At 30.2% G+C, this 13,896-nt stretch overlaps 1 protein-coding gene across 1 annotated transcript; it reads left to right on the top strand.

Annotated features, from left to right (window-relative positions):
- Positions 1-280: 280 nt before the first annotated feature.
- LOC111713938 (uncharacterized) lies at positions 281-13,896 on the top strand. The gene is made up of 12 exons (XM_023488932.1): positions 281-479; positions 1,719-1,752; positions 3,885-3,994; positions 4,337-4,400; positions 4,772-4,839; positions 6,966-7,046; positions 7,121-7,325; positions 7,903-7,999; positions 9,121-9,215; positions 10,889-10,966; positions 11,379-11,427; positions 12,456-13,896. The coding sequence occupies exons 1-12, from the start codon at positions 383-385 to the stop codon at positions 13,074-13,076; spliced, it is 1,599 nt and encodes a 532-aa protein (XP_023344700.1). The 5' UTR covers positions 281-382; the 3' UTR covers positions 13,077-13,896.

Raw genomic sequence — 13,896 nt, forward strand, 5'->3', positions numbered from 1 at the left:
ATATCTCATCTTTAATCCATTGAAAACATGAAATATTTACATCTAACGTAACACTTACTTTAATTATGGCATGTGCTTCTATAAACCCTCTGAAATAAATGTATAATATCCCCATCTTCAAATCAAGTTCAAAGGTGGCTTTGCTATTAAATTGTCATTGCTGTAATGAAACAAAGTCCTCCCATGCCAGAGATGTGCTCGTATCACCTTCTAAAACTCTTTTTTTTGAGCTTAACATAATTGTGAATAATTATTTATAATACATATTAATTTTAGAAAAATGTAAAAGTAATTAAAATTGTTATGAAAATCGGCAGAGGCAGTTAAAGCCACTCAGAGGAGTCGAAATCTTCCAAAAGAGTTGAAAGCTCTGTGATCCAAAATGGAGATTAGATTACGGTCTTGGTGTTGCCAACTTACTACATTTATTGTGGTTCTTGGTATCATTCAATCAGTCTTATACGTTCTTACAGCACTAGGTTAGAATCCATTTTACCTTGTGTCATGCATTAATCCCTTTACATCCTAACTACTTTCCTTTATATCCTAACTACTTTCCTTTATATCCTAACTACTTTCCTTTACATCCTAACTACTTTTTTTATATTCTAACTACTTTCCTTTATATCCTAACTACTTGTTTTATACCCTAACTATTTTCCTTTATATCCTAACTACTTTTCTTTATTTCCTTACTACTTGTTTTATATCCAATCTACTTTTCTATATATCCTACTACTTGTTTTATATCTAAACTACTTTCCTTTATATCCTTACTACTTTTCTTTATATCCTAACTACTTTTTATATTCTAACTACTTTCAATTATATCCCAACTACTTTCCTTTATATCCAAACTACTTTCCATTATATCCTAACTAATTTTCCTTATATCCTAACTACTTTCCTTTTTATCCTAACTACTTTCCATTATATCCTATCTACTTTCCATTATATCCTAACTACTTTCCTTTATATCCTATCTACTTTCCTTTATATCCTATCTACTTTCCATTATATCCTAACTACTTTCCTTTACATCCTATCTACTTTCCTTTATATCCTAACTACTTTCCTTTACATCCTAACTTCTTTCCATTATATCCTAACTACTTTCCTTTATATCCTATCTACTTTCCATTATATCCTAACTACTTTTCTTTTTATCCTAACTACTTTCCATTATATCCTATCTACTTTCCATTATATCCTACTACTTTCCTTTATATCCTATTTACTTTCCTTTATATCCTATCTACTTTCCATTATATCCTAACTACTTTCCTTTATATCCTATCTACTTTCCTTTATATCCTAACTACTTTCCTTTATATCCTAACTACTTTCCTTTATATCCATACTACTTTTCTTTTTATCCTATCCTAACTACTTTTTTTATTCTAACTACTTTTCTTTTTATCCTAACTACTTTTCTTTTTATCCTAACTACTTTTCTTTATATCCTAACTAGAGTTTTTTTTATATCCTAAATATTTTCTTTTTTATCCTAACTGCATTTCTTGATAATATTGATATCATCATTATTATCAATAACATTCATGTTTACATAATTATCAATAACATTGATTCATATCATTATTATCAATATCATTCAATCATCATTATCAATAACATTTATATCATCAATATTATTTATAACATTTATATCGTCATTATTATCATTAACATTGTAAATAATGAAGTTTTTCAATTTTTAGGTTTAATTCTTTGGTATTTACTTTTTCAACCAAGGTAAAAACTTACTTTTAGTTGAGACCATGATGCTTTACTTGTACGACCATGTTTGCTACGTACATTATAACGCTATATAACCTTGCGGGTTTTTGTTGAACAGTTTTCAAAATTTAGAAAAATCAAACATTTTTCTAAATGAACTTCATTTTCCGTTGACAGAAATTGAAGCCAAACCAAACATCAAACAAACTATAAGTATTGAAGCCAAACCAAACATCAAACAAACTATAAGTATTAAAGCCAAACCAAACATCAAACAAACTATAAGTATTAAAGCCAAACCAAACATCAAGCAGACTAGTAGACTAAAATATTAAAGCAAAACCATGAACATTAAACAGACTAGTAGACTCAAACTTATATATTACGATTCTTAAATAATCCATTGAAAACTATATCTGCAGGAATGTTTTGTTTGCAAATATATTCATTGATTGATTGATTTTTAATCTAGAATTGGACCCCACCCTTCATAGCTGTAGAACTATATGATACTCCGCCTTAACATTATGCTAATCTATAACCTAAGCCAATATATAACATCAGATCTGTTTAAAGAAACTTAATTCCAATGATGCCCTTTAAAAACTGTTCCGATCATAATTTCTTAAATATATTACATAAGTTTAGTTGATTGTCAAATGTCAATATATATAACCACAGATCAGTTTAAAGGGACTGTAAGCGTATTTTCAAGTGACCATGCATGCAAAAATGCCAATGTCCGATTCACAACGATACCCTTGAAACCCTTATCTGGTCAAGAATGTGAAAGATACACTGTCGTATTTCTCGTTTTAAGTTTTTAAATATGATAATTCCTAAATGTTTTCCTGCAGTCGAAATGCGCCTATCAATTTTGTTGAGAATCCATGCAATTGAAGAAAATTAGTTTTCTAAACTATAAAATTTCAGATCTAATTGTTACTTTATCAGACAAAGCTCCTAAGGGTACCGTTGTTAATCGGACATTTTTACATGGAAGGATACTTGATATTACGCTAACAGTCCCTTTAATATTTCCAAAATACCTTTTTTGTCATAGTTTCTAAAATCTATTACTTGAGTACAATTAATTATATTATTTATCTAGTAAACTACACAATTGCTAAGCTTAAAAAAAATCTACCAAGTCTTACGAACGTGAAAATTCAATTTTCTATAAGTTTTTGTTAAATTATGCAAAATTTTGAGTGTGAATATTTAAAAGCCTGAACAAATCAAACCCAATTGTTACTTGACGAATAATTTTAAAAATCGGTCAGGCGAAAATTTTCTCCCATAATGAAGATTTGCAAAGCAAACTTCTAGAGAATACAATTTTGAAAAATGTCAAACTTTTTAGATTTTTGTTGAGTCCCCTTAATGCTTAAAAATTCCAAATGTTTAAAAAATGGGTAAAACAATGCCCAACTCTAAATGTAATATTTTTAATTAAGTTTCTACGTATCTCAGCAATGGTTACAAACAAACACATAGATACAAATATTATTCACAGCTCTGTTGTATATAGTTTTTACTCCGTCAAAATAAGTTAAATTGCTAGTAAGATAGAAATAATTTATGTTTTTAATCATAATTCCTCTTATTGAAGAAGAAAACATATATTTTTAAACTTCTTTTATGTAATCAGAGGCCGAATTTAAAGAATTTGAGCCGCGGCTTAAGGTAAATATATGGTTGGTTCCACTTAAAATTGTAAACAATCTTTAAAAATTCAATCCGGCGCTCAATTAAAACCGGTGTTTGGGGGATTTGAGACGCGGCTTAAATTCATTAAATTCGGACTCAGATAAATTTGCTTTCATGATACTTGTGTGTAAGATGAAAACTAGATAGCTACGGAATCACAATAAATTGTACTAGTAATCGCATAAAGGAATTCAGTTTTGGCCACAAAGTCTGAATTTCTAATCCTAATATCTGTGCAACCCATGATGGCGTAAACCTTAGATATTTTATACTATCAATTCTGTTGAATCAAATAATCTAAGTTTGAAATATCCAAGATCTACGATATAAAGATACAGGGATTAGAAAATTAGAGTTAGTGGCAAAAACTCAATTCCTTTGACCTCCTTCTGTCTAGTTCAGTGTGGGAATTTGATATTTAAAGATGTTATTACCAGGCATGAGGTTGGTGTTGTCAATGTTATCGAGATCTCCAACCTCGCCGAGGTATTCCCTACAGCCTCAACCTCGTCCTCAGACAAAACCCCGGTCATTATTCTCGTCTCAGGGACATACATTTTCACAATTAACTTTTTTTAAATTTAACAATTTCAATTTTTGATTTGATAAAACCATAAAATACGGCGTTTAAAGTGCCTTAAAAATTATAAAGTCTCATGAGTATGCATTATCTTTAAAAATTCAAAATTATGAGCTAACAGAAGTAGTTTTACGTTGGCTTCTAGGATTCTGTAAAGTATTTTTATTTAAATATTCTTACAGGAAATGCATAATTTAATAATGTTTTTATGTTTCAAAGATTTTTTTTTCTTAAATGAATCTCATTTTTGAGATTTCAAAACAAATAGGCAGAATTTGTTTCCAAAACTAAAAATGTTTGGTATGACAGGACTAGTGACGGCCTGCTTAGGACTTATTACATCTCTTTTTATCATTGTAGGAGTAAAAACAAGGAACTTGATTACAGATGTCAAAATTATAACTGTTTACAAGTAGAGTAGAAATGATCAATTATATTAAGAAATTGATTACTCCATTCAAATTATGATAATATAATCCATTTTCTGATAAATCTGATATTGTATACCCTTGCTCCATCAAACAGTCATAAGTTTTAAACTATAGAATTTTTTTTTGACGAACAGGATTAGAAAATTAGAGTAATAGGCAATTCGGCAATCAAAGCAATCATGGTCAATAAACTTTTGAAACAATCATTTTTTTCATTTTTATATTTTTGAAATACAGTTCGCTTTAAAGTCAAAAATTGTTGTGTAAAATAGTAATTATTTACTTTTTTATTTACATCTTTTAACTGGTTTAGACAAAGATTTCTACTTCTTCCTTGGTTAATAGTTCATTTTTTCATCATAACAGCAACTTTAGTAGCAGGTACTTTTCAAAATAATGACAACATTAGTAGCAAGTACTTTTCATCATAACAACAACATTAGTAGCAACTACTTTTCATCGTAACAACAACATCAGTAGGAAGTACTTTTCATAATAATGAAAACATTAGTAGCAGGTACTTTTCATCATAACAACAACATCAGTAGCAAGTAATTTTAATCAAAACAATAACATTAGTAGCAGGTACTTTTCATCATAACAACAACATTAGTAGCAGATAATTTTCATCATAACAACAACATTAGTAGCAAGTACTTTTCATCATAACAATAACATTAGTAGCAGGTACTTTTCATCATAACAAGTACTTTTCATCATAACAACAACATTAGTAGCAGGTACTTTTCATCATAACAACAACATTAGTAGCAGGTAATTTTCATCATAACAACAACACAACGTTTGTTCAGTTCTTTTTTAAATTACTGTTAGTTAACAATCTCATCATAACAGCAATATCAGTAGCAAGTACTTTTTATCATAACAAAATTAGTAGCAGGTACTTTTCATCATAACAAAAACATTAGTAGCAGATAATTTTCATCATAACAACAACACAACATTTGTTCAGTTCTTTTTTAAATTACTGTTAGTTAACAATCTCATCATAACAGCAACATCAGTAGCAAGTACTTTTTATCATAACAAAAACATCAGTAGCAAGTACTTTTCATCATAACAACAACATCAGTAGCAAGTACTTTTCATCATAACAACAACATCAGTAGCAAGTACTTTTCCTCAAAACAACAACATTAGTAGCAGGTACTTTTCATCATAAAAACAACATTAGTAGCAGGTAATTTTTATCATAACAACAACATTAGTTGCAACTTCTTTTCATCATAACAACATCATTAGTAGTAGGTAATTTTCATCATAACAACAACATTAGTAGCAGGTAATTTTCATCATAACAACAACATCAGTAGCAAGTAATTTTCATCATAACAACAACATTACTAGCAGGTACTTTTCATCATAACAACAACATCAGTAGCAAGTAATTTTCATCATAACAACAACATCAGTAGCAAGTAATTTTCATCATAACAAAAACATTAGTAGCAGATAATTTTTATCATAACAACAACATTAGTTGCAACTAATTTTTATCAGAACAACATCATTAGTAGCAGGTAATTTTCATCATAACAACAACACAACGTTTCTTCAGTTCTTTTTTAAATTACTGTTAGTTAACAATCTCAATTTTACTAACGGCGTCAATGGAAAATTTTCAACAATTGTTAATGGTACCGTTATTAAAAAACTAACATAGCGCCAAAAAATTTTATTAACGGTTAAAAAAATCGTTAACGACACAGCCGTTAACGGTATATTACAGTATTAACGTCATTTACGGCTAAACAATTTTCGTTAACGGTCTACAAACTTAGATGACGACATTTAAAAACATCAAAACGCGTTAATTTTTCAATCTTTAAAAAATTGTCATGCAATTTTAATCAGAAAATAACGAAATTTACCGTTTTTAGCTTTTTAGCTAACGTTTTTAACCGTTAATTTTTTTTCAAAAACGGCTAATCCGTTTCGTTAACAATTTAACAAATTAAAGGATTTTGCCGCTCTTTACCGGACTCTTCCGTTAATTTTCGAAAACCTCATTTCGTTAACGGAACTTTGCCCAGCCCTAGTAGAAGGTACTTTTCATCATAACATCAATACAAGTATCAATATAGTACCTTTTATCAAAACAGCAACAATTTTAGCAAAAACTTTTTTTTCAATCTTAAATTTATTCTAATCTATATTTTTAAGAGTTTTATATTTAGCTTAAAGTTGAAGCACAAGAAAAGTTACTAAATCAATATAAATTAAAATGGCTATGCAAATATAATTTAATGTCAAAATCAAATAAGTTTAACATTTAAAACAAAGTTGCAAATCTAAAATCAATTTTTTAATTTAAGTTTCTATCAAACTTTCATTATATAGAGAGTGGAAAATAGAACTCTGAACCAATAAAAATGAATTAAAAATAGTAATAGTAATAGTAATAATAAAAACANACGTGGCCAGGCATCGTCTTCCACAGTATAAACATAAATATCTAAATAACAAATTATATAGATATATTTTAGGCCTTTATTTGATAATCAACTACACCATTCTGGTGGAGGAAAAAGATTATTTGAAAGCTGCTTTGTCATTATTTCTTATAGGTTCGTTACTTTTCTTATATATTTTATTTAATTTTTTAAAAATTTTCATTATTTAATTAAATTTTTTGTTTTAGTGTTCGGAATATTATTTATTTTCTTGTGGATACTGGTGGATCAGTGGTTTATCAGACAGGGCGCGGAAAAATCTTTAATTCCAGAAACTGCCGCTAGATGGTCTTCAACATCAAGTATAAAAAGTAGCACCCCGCGGAAATGTCAGAGTGGTACTGTGAAGAGTACAAGAAGTTTGGCAAGTTTGAGCAGCAGGACAAGTTTGAGGTTAGTTGATTATTTGGCATTGTTTTAGTTTCACCTTGAGTTGATTTACGGTTCTAATAATACGTATACAGTGATTCTTGCATATAAAATATATAGTTTAATTTTCGGAAATAATCTTATACAAATTGGGTCATTATTGATAAATCGACTGAATGGCGCGACGATGACCTGTTTTTTTCCATTTTATTCATACGTGTTACTTAGAAAATTTTTCAAACATCTATTTGACAAACCGGCTGGCGAGATGCATTCAGCTTCTTCTATAGATTTGAATTGAATCGCCTTTTTTCTATAGTTTTATATACCATTCCATTTTAAAGGCATAGGCCGACATAAAAATATTAAAGAGAAAAAGGTAAATATTTTGCGTAAAAAATAAAATTGTGATCACAGCTTGATAGGAAAACGACCAAACTAGCTTAAATCTGCGTGCAATGATAGTTATCAAAATGATAGTTATTTACCAATCGTATTGCGTTTGCGAAACAGTAAAAAAACACTTTACAGTTCCCATAACATGATCAGCGTTTAAATTTTACGTTTTGATTTAAAAAAATAATCTATTAAAATTGTTTAGATCCATGAATGATATTGATAAAACAGAGCTTCCCACGAAACATTACAAAGTTCAAGAATTTTCATTGAATCTTGGTCTTCCGAACCTTTCTAACCAGGTAACACTTTACACTAACCATTTTACATTATATATATAAGCTTTGTTCTCCGCTAAACACCAACTTTATATATTTTTGACCAGTGAACTGCAAATCACCACAATACGCATCTAGAGATTAGTTTTGGGCGATTAAACAGCAAATAGTTGTTTAATTAAATTTAAAATCAATTTATTGAGTAAATCGGGCCTGTGTACACTGCACAGCTGCCGTGTTTCATGCTCATGGAGTATTTAAAAATCATAAACTGGAGTTTGACAATGGTTCTCCTAAATTCCACAGTTTACAGTTGTATGGGTTTTATTTCGTACAAATAAAAATTCAAAATTTAGAAAATTATGATTTTGTTTTAAAAGTTCTAAATGAATAAGACAAATGTTTCACTTCTCGCCCTTCTATATATTCAACAAAAATCAAGGTTGTCGGAGCTAGCCCCATATATTGGATCGGATAAACCCCCTAAACATTGCATCGGAGATCCCTTTTATTGCATCAAAGATCAATTATATTGAATTACCATTTCCAAAATCCTTTTCCTTCTTTACTTCTATATATATACTTTGCTTGTCTGGGTGTTCGTTTGTTTGTTTTTGACCAATAAACGTCAAAACGGCTGAACCGATTGGGCCCAACATTTTGAGGCAACTCACATTACCCCAGGAAGGTTTTTTGTTATAGTTTTATATTGTACATAGTAAAATGCTCTCAGATTGAGTCACAATTATTTTTTGTAATAGAAGATGGGCGCGAAGCGTCCTTAAAGCCAAGTATTAATAGCTTAAGTATTTCAAATTTGTAGCTTTTCGTTCATAAGAGATCGAAGGATTCCAACGAGTTATGTTCAATATGTCAGATTTCTCTCTAGTGTCCTTGAGTTTGAAATTGTAGTCTACGAATACCCAGTACCCACAGTACACACGCTTACGCGTACACTCTATACTAATTAGTTAATAGTAATTATAGTCAGTTCTATAATTAGGTATTGCTAATTACAAACTCTATCTAATTAAACTCTATCAAATTTTTGATGGGGTTTATCAGTCAAAATTGATAGGAGGACAAACAGAAAAGCCAAATTTTTATATAGATATTTGAAAATCAATTAATTATTTAATGTCCAGGTATCTAGATCCAGAAGTATGGAGTACATACTTGATACTGACTCTAATAATTCATCCAAGGAGGTTATTGAGTACAAATCACTACCGAGATTAAGGTAAAATATCTACCATTTTTTACCCCTTACAAAAGTTTTTAATTTTTCAAATTATTTTTGTTTAAACTACGAGTGTCAAAAAAAAACCTTCTTCTCGGAAAAAACAAGCTAAAAAAAATTCCAAAGTTTTACATTTTTTTTCTCAAGGAATAATTACTATTTTAATGTCTAAAGATAAAGGTTTTCCACGAATAGTAAAGAAACATAGATCCAGACTACTATGAAAAGTTGAACGACTTTTCATATTTTGGTCTACTTTGAAGTGTTGCAAAGTTTTGGCCTTTTATTTTACCTTACTATAACTCACTTTTTTTGTAGTGCTAGATAAGTACATTTTCTAAATCTACGGGTCCAAGGTTATAATGCAAGGAAAGTTATTTCAGAGGTGTACGCATCTTTTGTCCTGCAGTGTACTGTCTCCGGGCGGTAATGCAAACGCAAGACGGATGTCGAAGCCTGACATTGGATCCATCTTTTACATAAAAATCAATGAAATATTCTGGTTACAGGAATATATATGTAAATTAAAATTATCAAAATGTAATGCTTTTAACCTCCTCGGATACTAAACGAACACTGATGCATCTATTCTTGTTTACAAATTCCGCCCAAAGAGAACTGGTTTCAATATGTACGCAGAGTATACGCAACTGCAATTAACTTTCCTTGCATTAGTACCTTGCACGGTCCTTTTTAATCTTTATTTTTTGGAAGTAATTGGCAAAATTCTTATAGCAATTTTGCCTGAGAGCTTGCAACCTTTATATTATTGTGAAGACTTAAATCAAATTTCATAAACGTCTATTTAAAGATCACTTTTAAACCTGTGTATTTAAATATTTATTATTCACAACAAATTATCAAGGTTATCGATCTAAACTTTGTGTTTATAATTCTATAATCCATTTATTCCAACTTTACTAAAAGGAATTTTGATTTTAATTATTTTTATTATTCTGAATCATGTTACCGGTCCTCACTCTTGACTGGTCCATATAGAAATATGATTTTAATTATTTTCATTATTCTGAATCATGTTACTGGTCCTGACTCCTGACTGGTCCATATAGAAATATGATTTTAATTATTTTCATTATTCTGAATCATGTTACTGGTCCTGACTCCTAACTGGTCAGTATAGAAATATGATTTTAATTATTTTCATTATTCTGAATCATGTTACTGGTCCTCACTCCTGACTGGTCCATATAGAAATATGATTTTAATTATTTTCATTATACTGAATCATGTTACTGGTCCTAACTCCTGACTGGTCTATATAGAAATATGATTTTAATTATTTTCATTATTATGAATCATCAGCAATATGATTTAATGGTTGTACGATTGATTAAATGTAGGCATGAAAAAAAGAGAACCAAACAACTACATTCGCTTCAGGGGCGTTTTTAAAAATTTGTCCCGGGGGAGGCTTAAATATGTTTTCTTTCTAGGAGGGGCTCATCGCACATTGGGGACCAAAAACCTCAAGAAACCATCGATTTAACTGATTCAGAAGGTGGGAGGGGGGAGTGGCTGAGCCCCCATAGCCCATCCCCTGCGCACGCCTATAAATATTTTTCTATTTGTGTTATCTTGGATATTACCTATCCTTGTATAGAAATGACCCTGAACAAAATTATTACATATTTTGCCAATAATTGTTGTTTTAGTAAAGCAAACTTGAAAACAAGAAGGAACAAACGCACACATTCATTCACAGACAAACAATCACACAACGACACAATCAGGTTAGAAAAGATTGCTTTATCCGTTTAACTAATTTAAAATTTTCTTTTGTTTTTTTCTTTCCTTTTTTCTCACGGTACATTCCAGTTCATTTTATGTACCGGGCCGAACTTCAGCTAACCTGAGCAAGCAGTACATTATAAATACAGACTACTTGAGGAAAACGTGATATGTATGCCAAATGAAGGATTCCTTAATCTTGTGAGATTAATATGCTTTATCTATCTTTGTTTTTTTTATTATTGAATGTTTTTTCTCATTTCCTTTTTTTCCTTCTTATTTGTTTCTTTTTTTCTTTTTCATTTAATATTATCTTTTTATAAGTTTATTTATCTATCTATATACGTATATTATTATCTATCTATCTGTCTTTTTAATTATCTATCTATCTATAATCTATCTATCTATCTACAGGAGTAGTCGAAGTTTGGCTAGTGTGAAAAGTGTAACTATTGACCCACAGGTTAGTTAGATAGATTTAATATAAATTAAATAGTTTTAAACAAATTTTTAAATATATATTTTACAAAAAATCGCCTTTTAATTACCAATCATAAAAAACAAGAATTTTTTTATAAAGAAAAAATTATATTTTTGCATACAAAAACCATTATGCAGAGTGATATTGCGAAAAAACACATCTAGACTATATTTTCCCTGTCCAATCTATTGATAAAAAACCTGATTTAAATTATTTCGACCCAAATCTTTTTTAACTAGCTTGGATTAAAATCCATTAATTACAGTTTTCAGAGTTTTCTAAATATTCACATCATATTTACATCTTACTGGCAAAATCTGCAAAAAAAGTGTTCAAAACTTCGACAAAATCTGCACAAAACTTTTACAGAATCTATGAAAAAATGTTTAAAATATGTACAAAACTCGTAGAGAATTTGTACAAGACTTTGCGATTTGCATCTTCTAGGAAATATTTGTTTTTACTTTTTCCTGCCCTTTTGATAAATTTGCAAATAATATATGATAGAAACAAAATATAATTTGAAAGACTGTAAAAATAATTTGAAAGACTGTAAAAATAATTTAAACTAACTCACAATTTCTAAAGGGACATGTCCGTACCCTGAAAACCTTATTCCTGTTCTTTCTACAAAGGAATTGAGTCTTTGTCACAAACTATGATTTTCTAATCTCTATATCTTTGTAATCCAATGCCGCAGACCCTAGATATTTCAAACTATGAATTCTGTTAGATGAAAAAATCCAATTTTGAAATATCAAAGGTGTACACAATCAGGTGGAAAAAATGTAGGTATTAGAAAATCAGAGTTTGTTAGAAAAACTCAAATCCTTAATGATTTTCTCGTAAAAAGTTGTAAAGTTGAATTGCGAAAAATAACACTTTTATCGTCAGAAAAACTACAAAATCTTTCATATTATTGATCTGATAAAGGATTAAAGGGGAAATCCCACATGAAAGGGAGGGTCAAATTACATTTGCACATTCCCTTTAAGTTTATGATTATTAAGGTTCGAGAGTACAGATATCAAGAAAGATCTCGACAGAGTAGTAATCAATCAGTGGAGGACAGGGTCAATCAAGATCAATCAATTAATCAAACTGAGTACGAGCTAAATCCATATTTTGAGCGGTATATCCTCACTCGAGCTAAAGGATTTCCAGCCTCGGAGGGCTATGATCAAGGTCTTGAGGTTCATCCAGGTGCAGAATCTGATAGAGAGGCCAATCATGATCAGAGCTTTAGTGTGCAGAGAGAACCACGTGGGTCAGCGGACCACGAGGGAGTAACAGAGTTTAGAAATCCAGCAGAGCCGGGGCAAAGAGTCCGGAAACAAAATAGGGAATTAGAGATGGAGCCCGGCATTTCTGATCATGAAATGGAAGATGCAGGTTTGGCAAAAATACCATCTCCAGTCTATCCTAGATCCTCAAGCATGGAGCGAAGGGTGTCTCCGGACTACTCTCGAACCTCAAGTCAAGAGCGGAGGCTATCCCCGGTCACAGGTCGATCCACAAGCCAGGAGCAGAGACTGTCTCATGACCTTTTCCTTGGTAAGCCTCGAGGCCCAAGAAGATTAACAAGAGAAGAAATAATTCATAAATATTGCGAGGGAGATGTTTCCTTGTGATTCTACATATTACAGATTGACTTCTAAGTAAAAAGAAATTATATAAATTCTAATTCCAGATAGTTAGATATTTTTTCAGGTTTGCAGAATTGTTATTTCGACGCATGTATGATGTGTTATACTGTCATGACCTATCCTAGACCAAACTCAGTCATGTAAAAGTTTTAAATGTTTAATGTTAAATTATTTTCTTTCTTTATCTTCTCTGAAACATAAATAAAGGTATTAACTGAATGGGAAACACTTTTTTTCTATTTAATGTTTCTGTAAAACGTATTCAATTGAATGGCATAGGCTGGCATTGACTCGTAGTTTTCTATTGTATTTCATTTTCTTCCCGTAGTTTTATAATGAATTGTTTAAGAAAGGTTTACAAAATGTCGACAAATCGTTATAAATTAAGAACTTTTGTTTTTGACAAATAATAAGATGTGTTACATTTTTCAATACTACTTTTTTCAAGGACTATCAATGTTTAGACAGAAGAACAAGGATATCTCAATCAATTTTACCGAGACGAGGTTTTTCGGGAACCTGTGTGAATCGGACATGCCACTTTTTGAATAAAAGGTCGCCTAAAAATCACGTCGACATTCTTCTAAATGATGTCAATCACACACCTGTTAAAACTATGCAAACATTAGTTCTTCTCAATTCACTATTTTAACAACATATCTGCAATAATAAAAAAGAGCTTTTCTATTCCTTTTACCAGAGAATTTTAATAATATTAAATATTCGTTTTTCATTTAAATGCATTTCTTTGCAATCGTTTGCATATATGTATGCATTTTATTTGCAATGCAAAGTCTAGTTATTC

This window comes from Eurytemora carolleeae, unplaced genomic scaffold (genome assembly GCF_000591075.1).
Source record: "Eurytemora carolleeae unplaced genomic scaffold, Eaff_2.0 scaffold3, whole genome shotgun sequence".
Taxonomy (NCBI): domain Eukaryota; kingdom Metazoa; phylum Arthropoda; class Copepoda; order Calanoida; family Temoridae; genus Eurytemora; species Eurytemora carolleeae.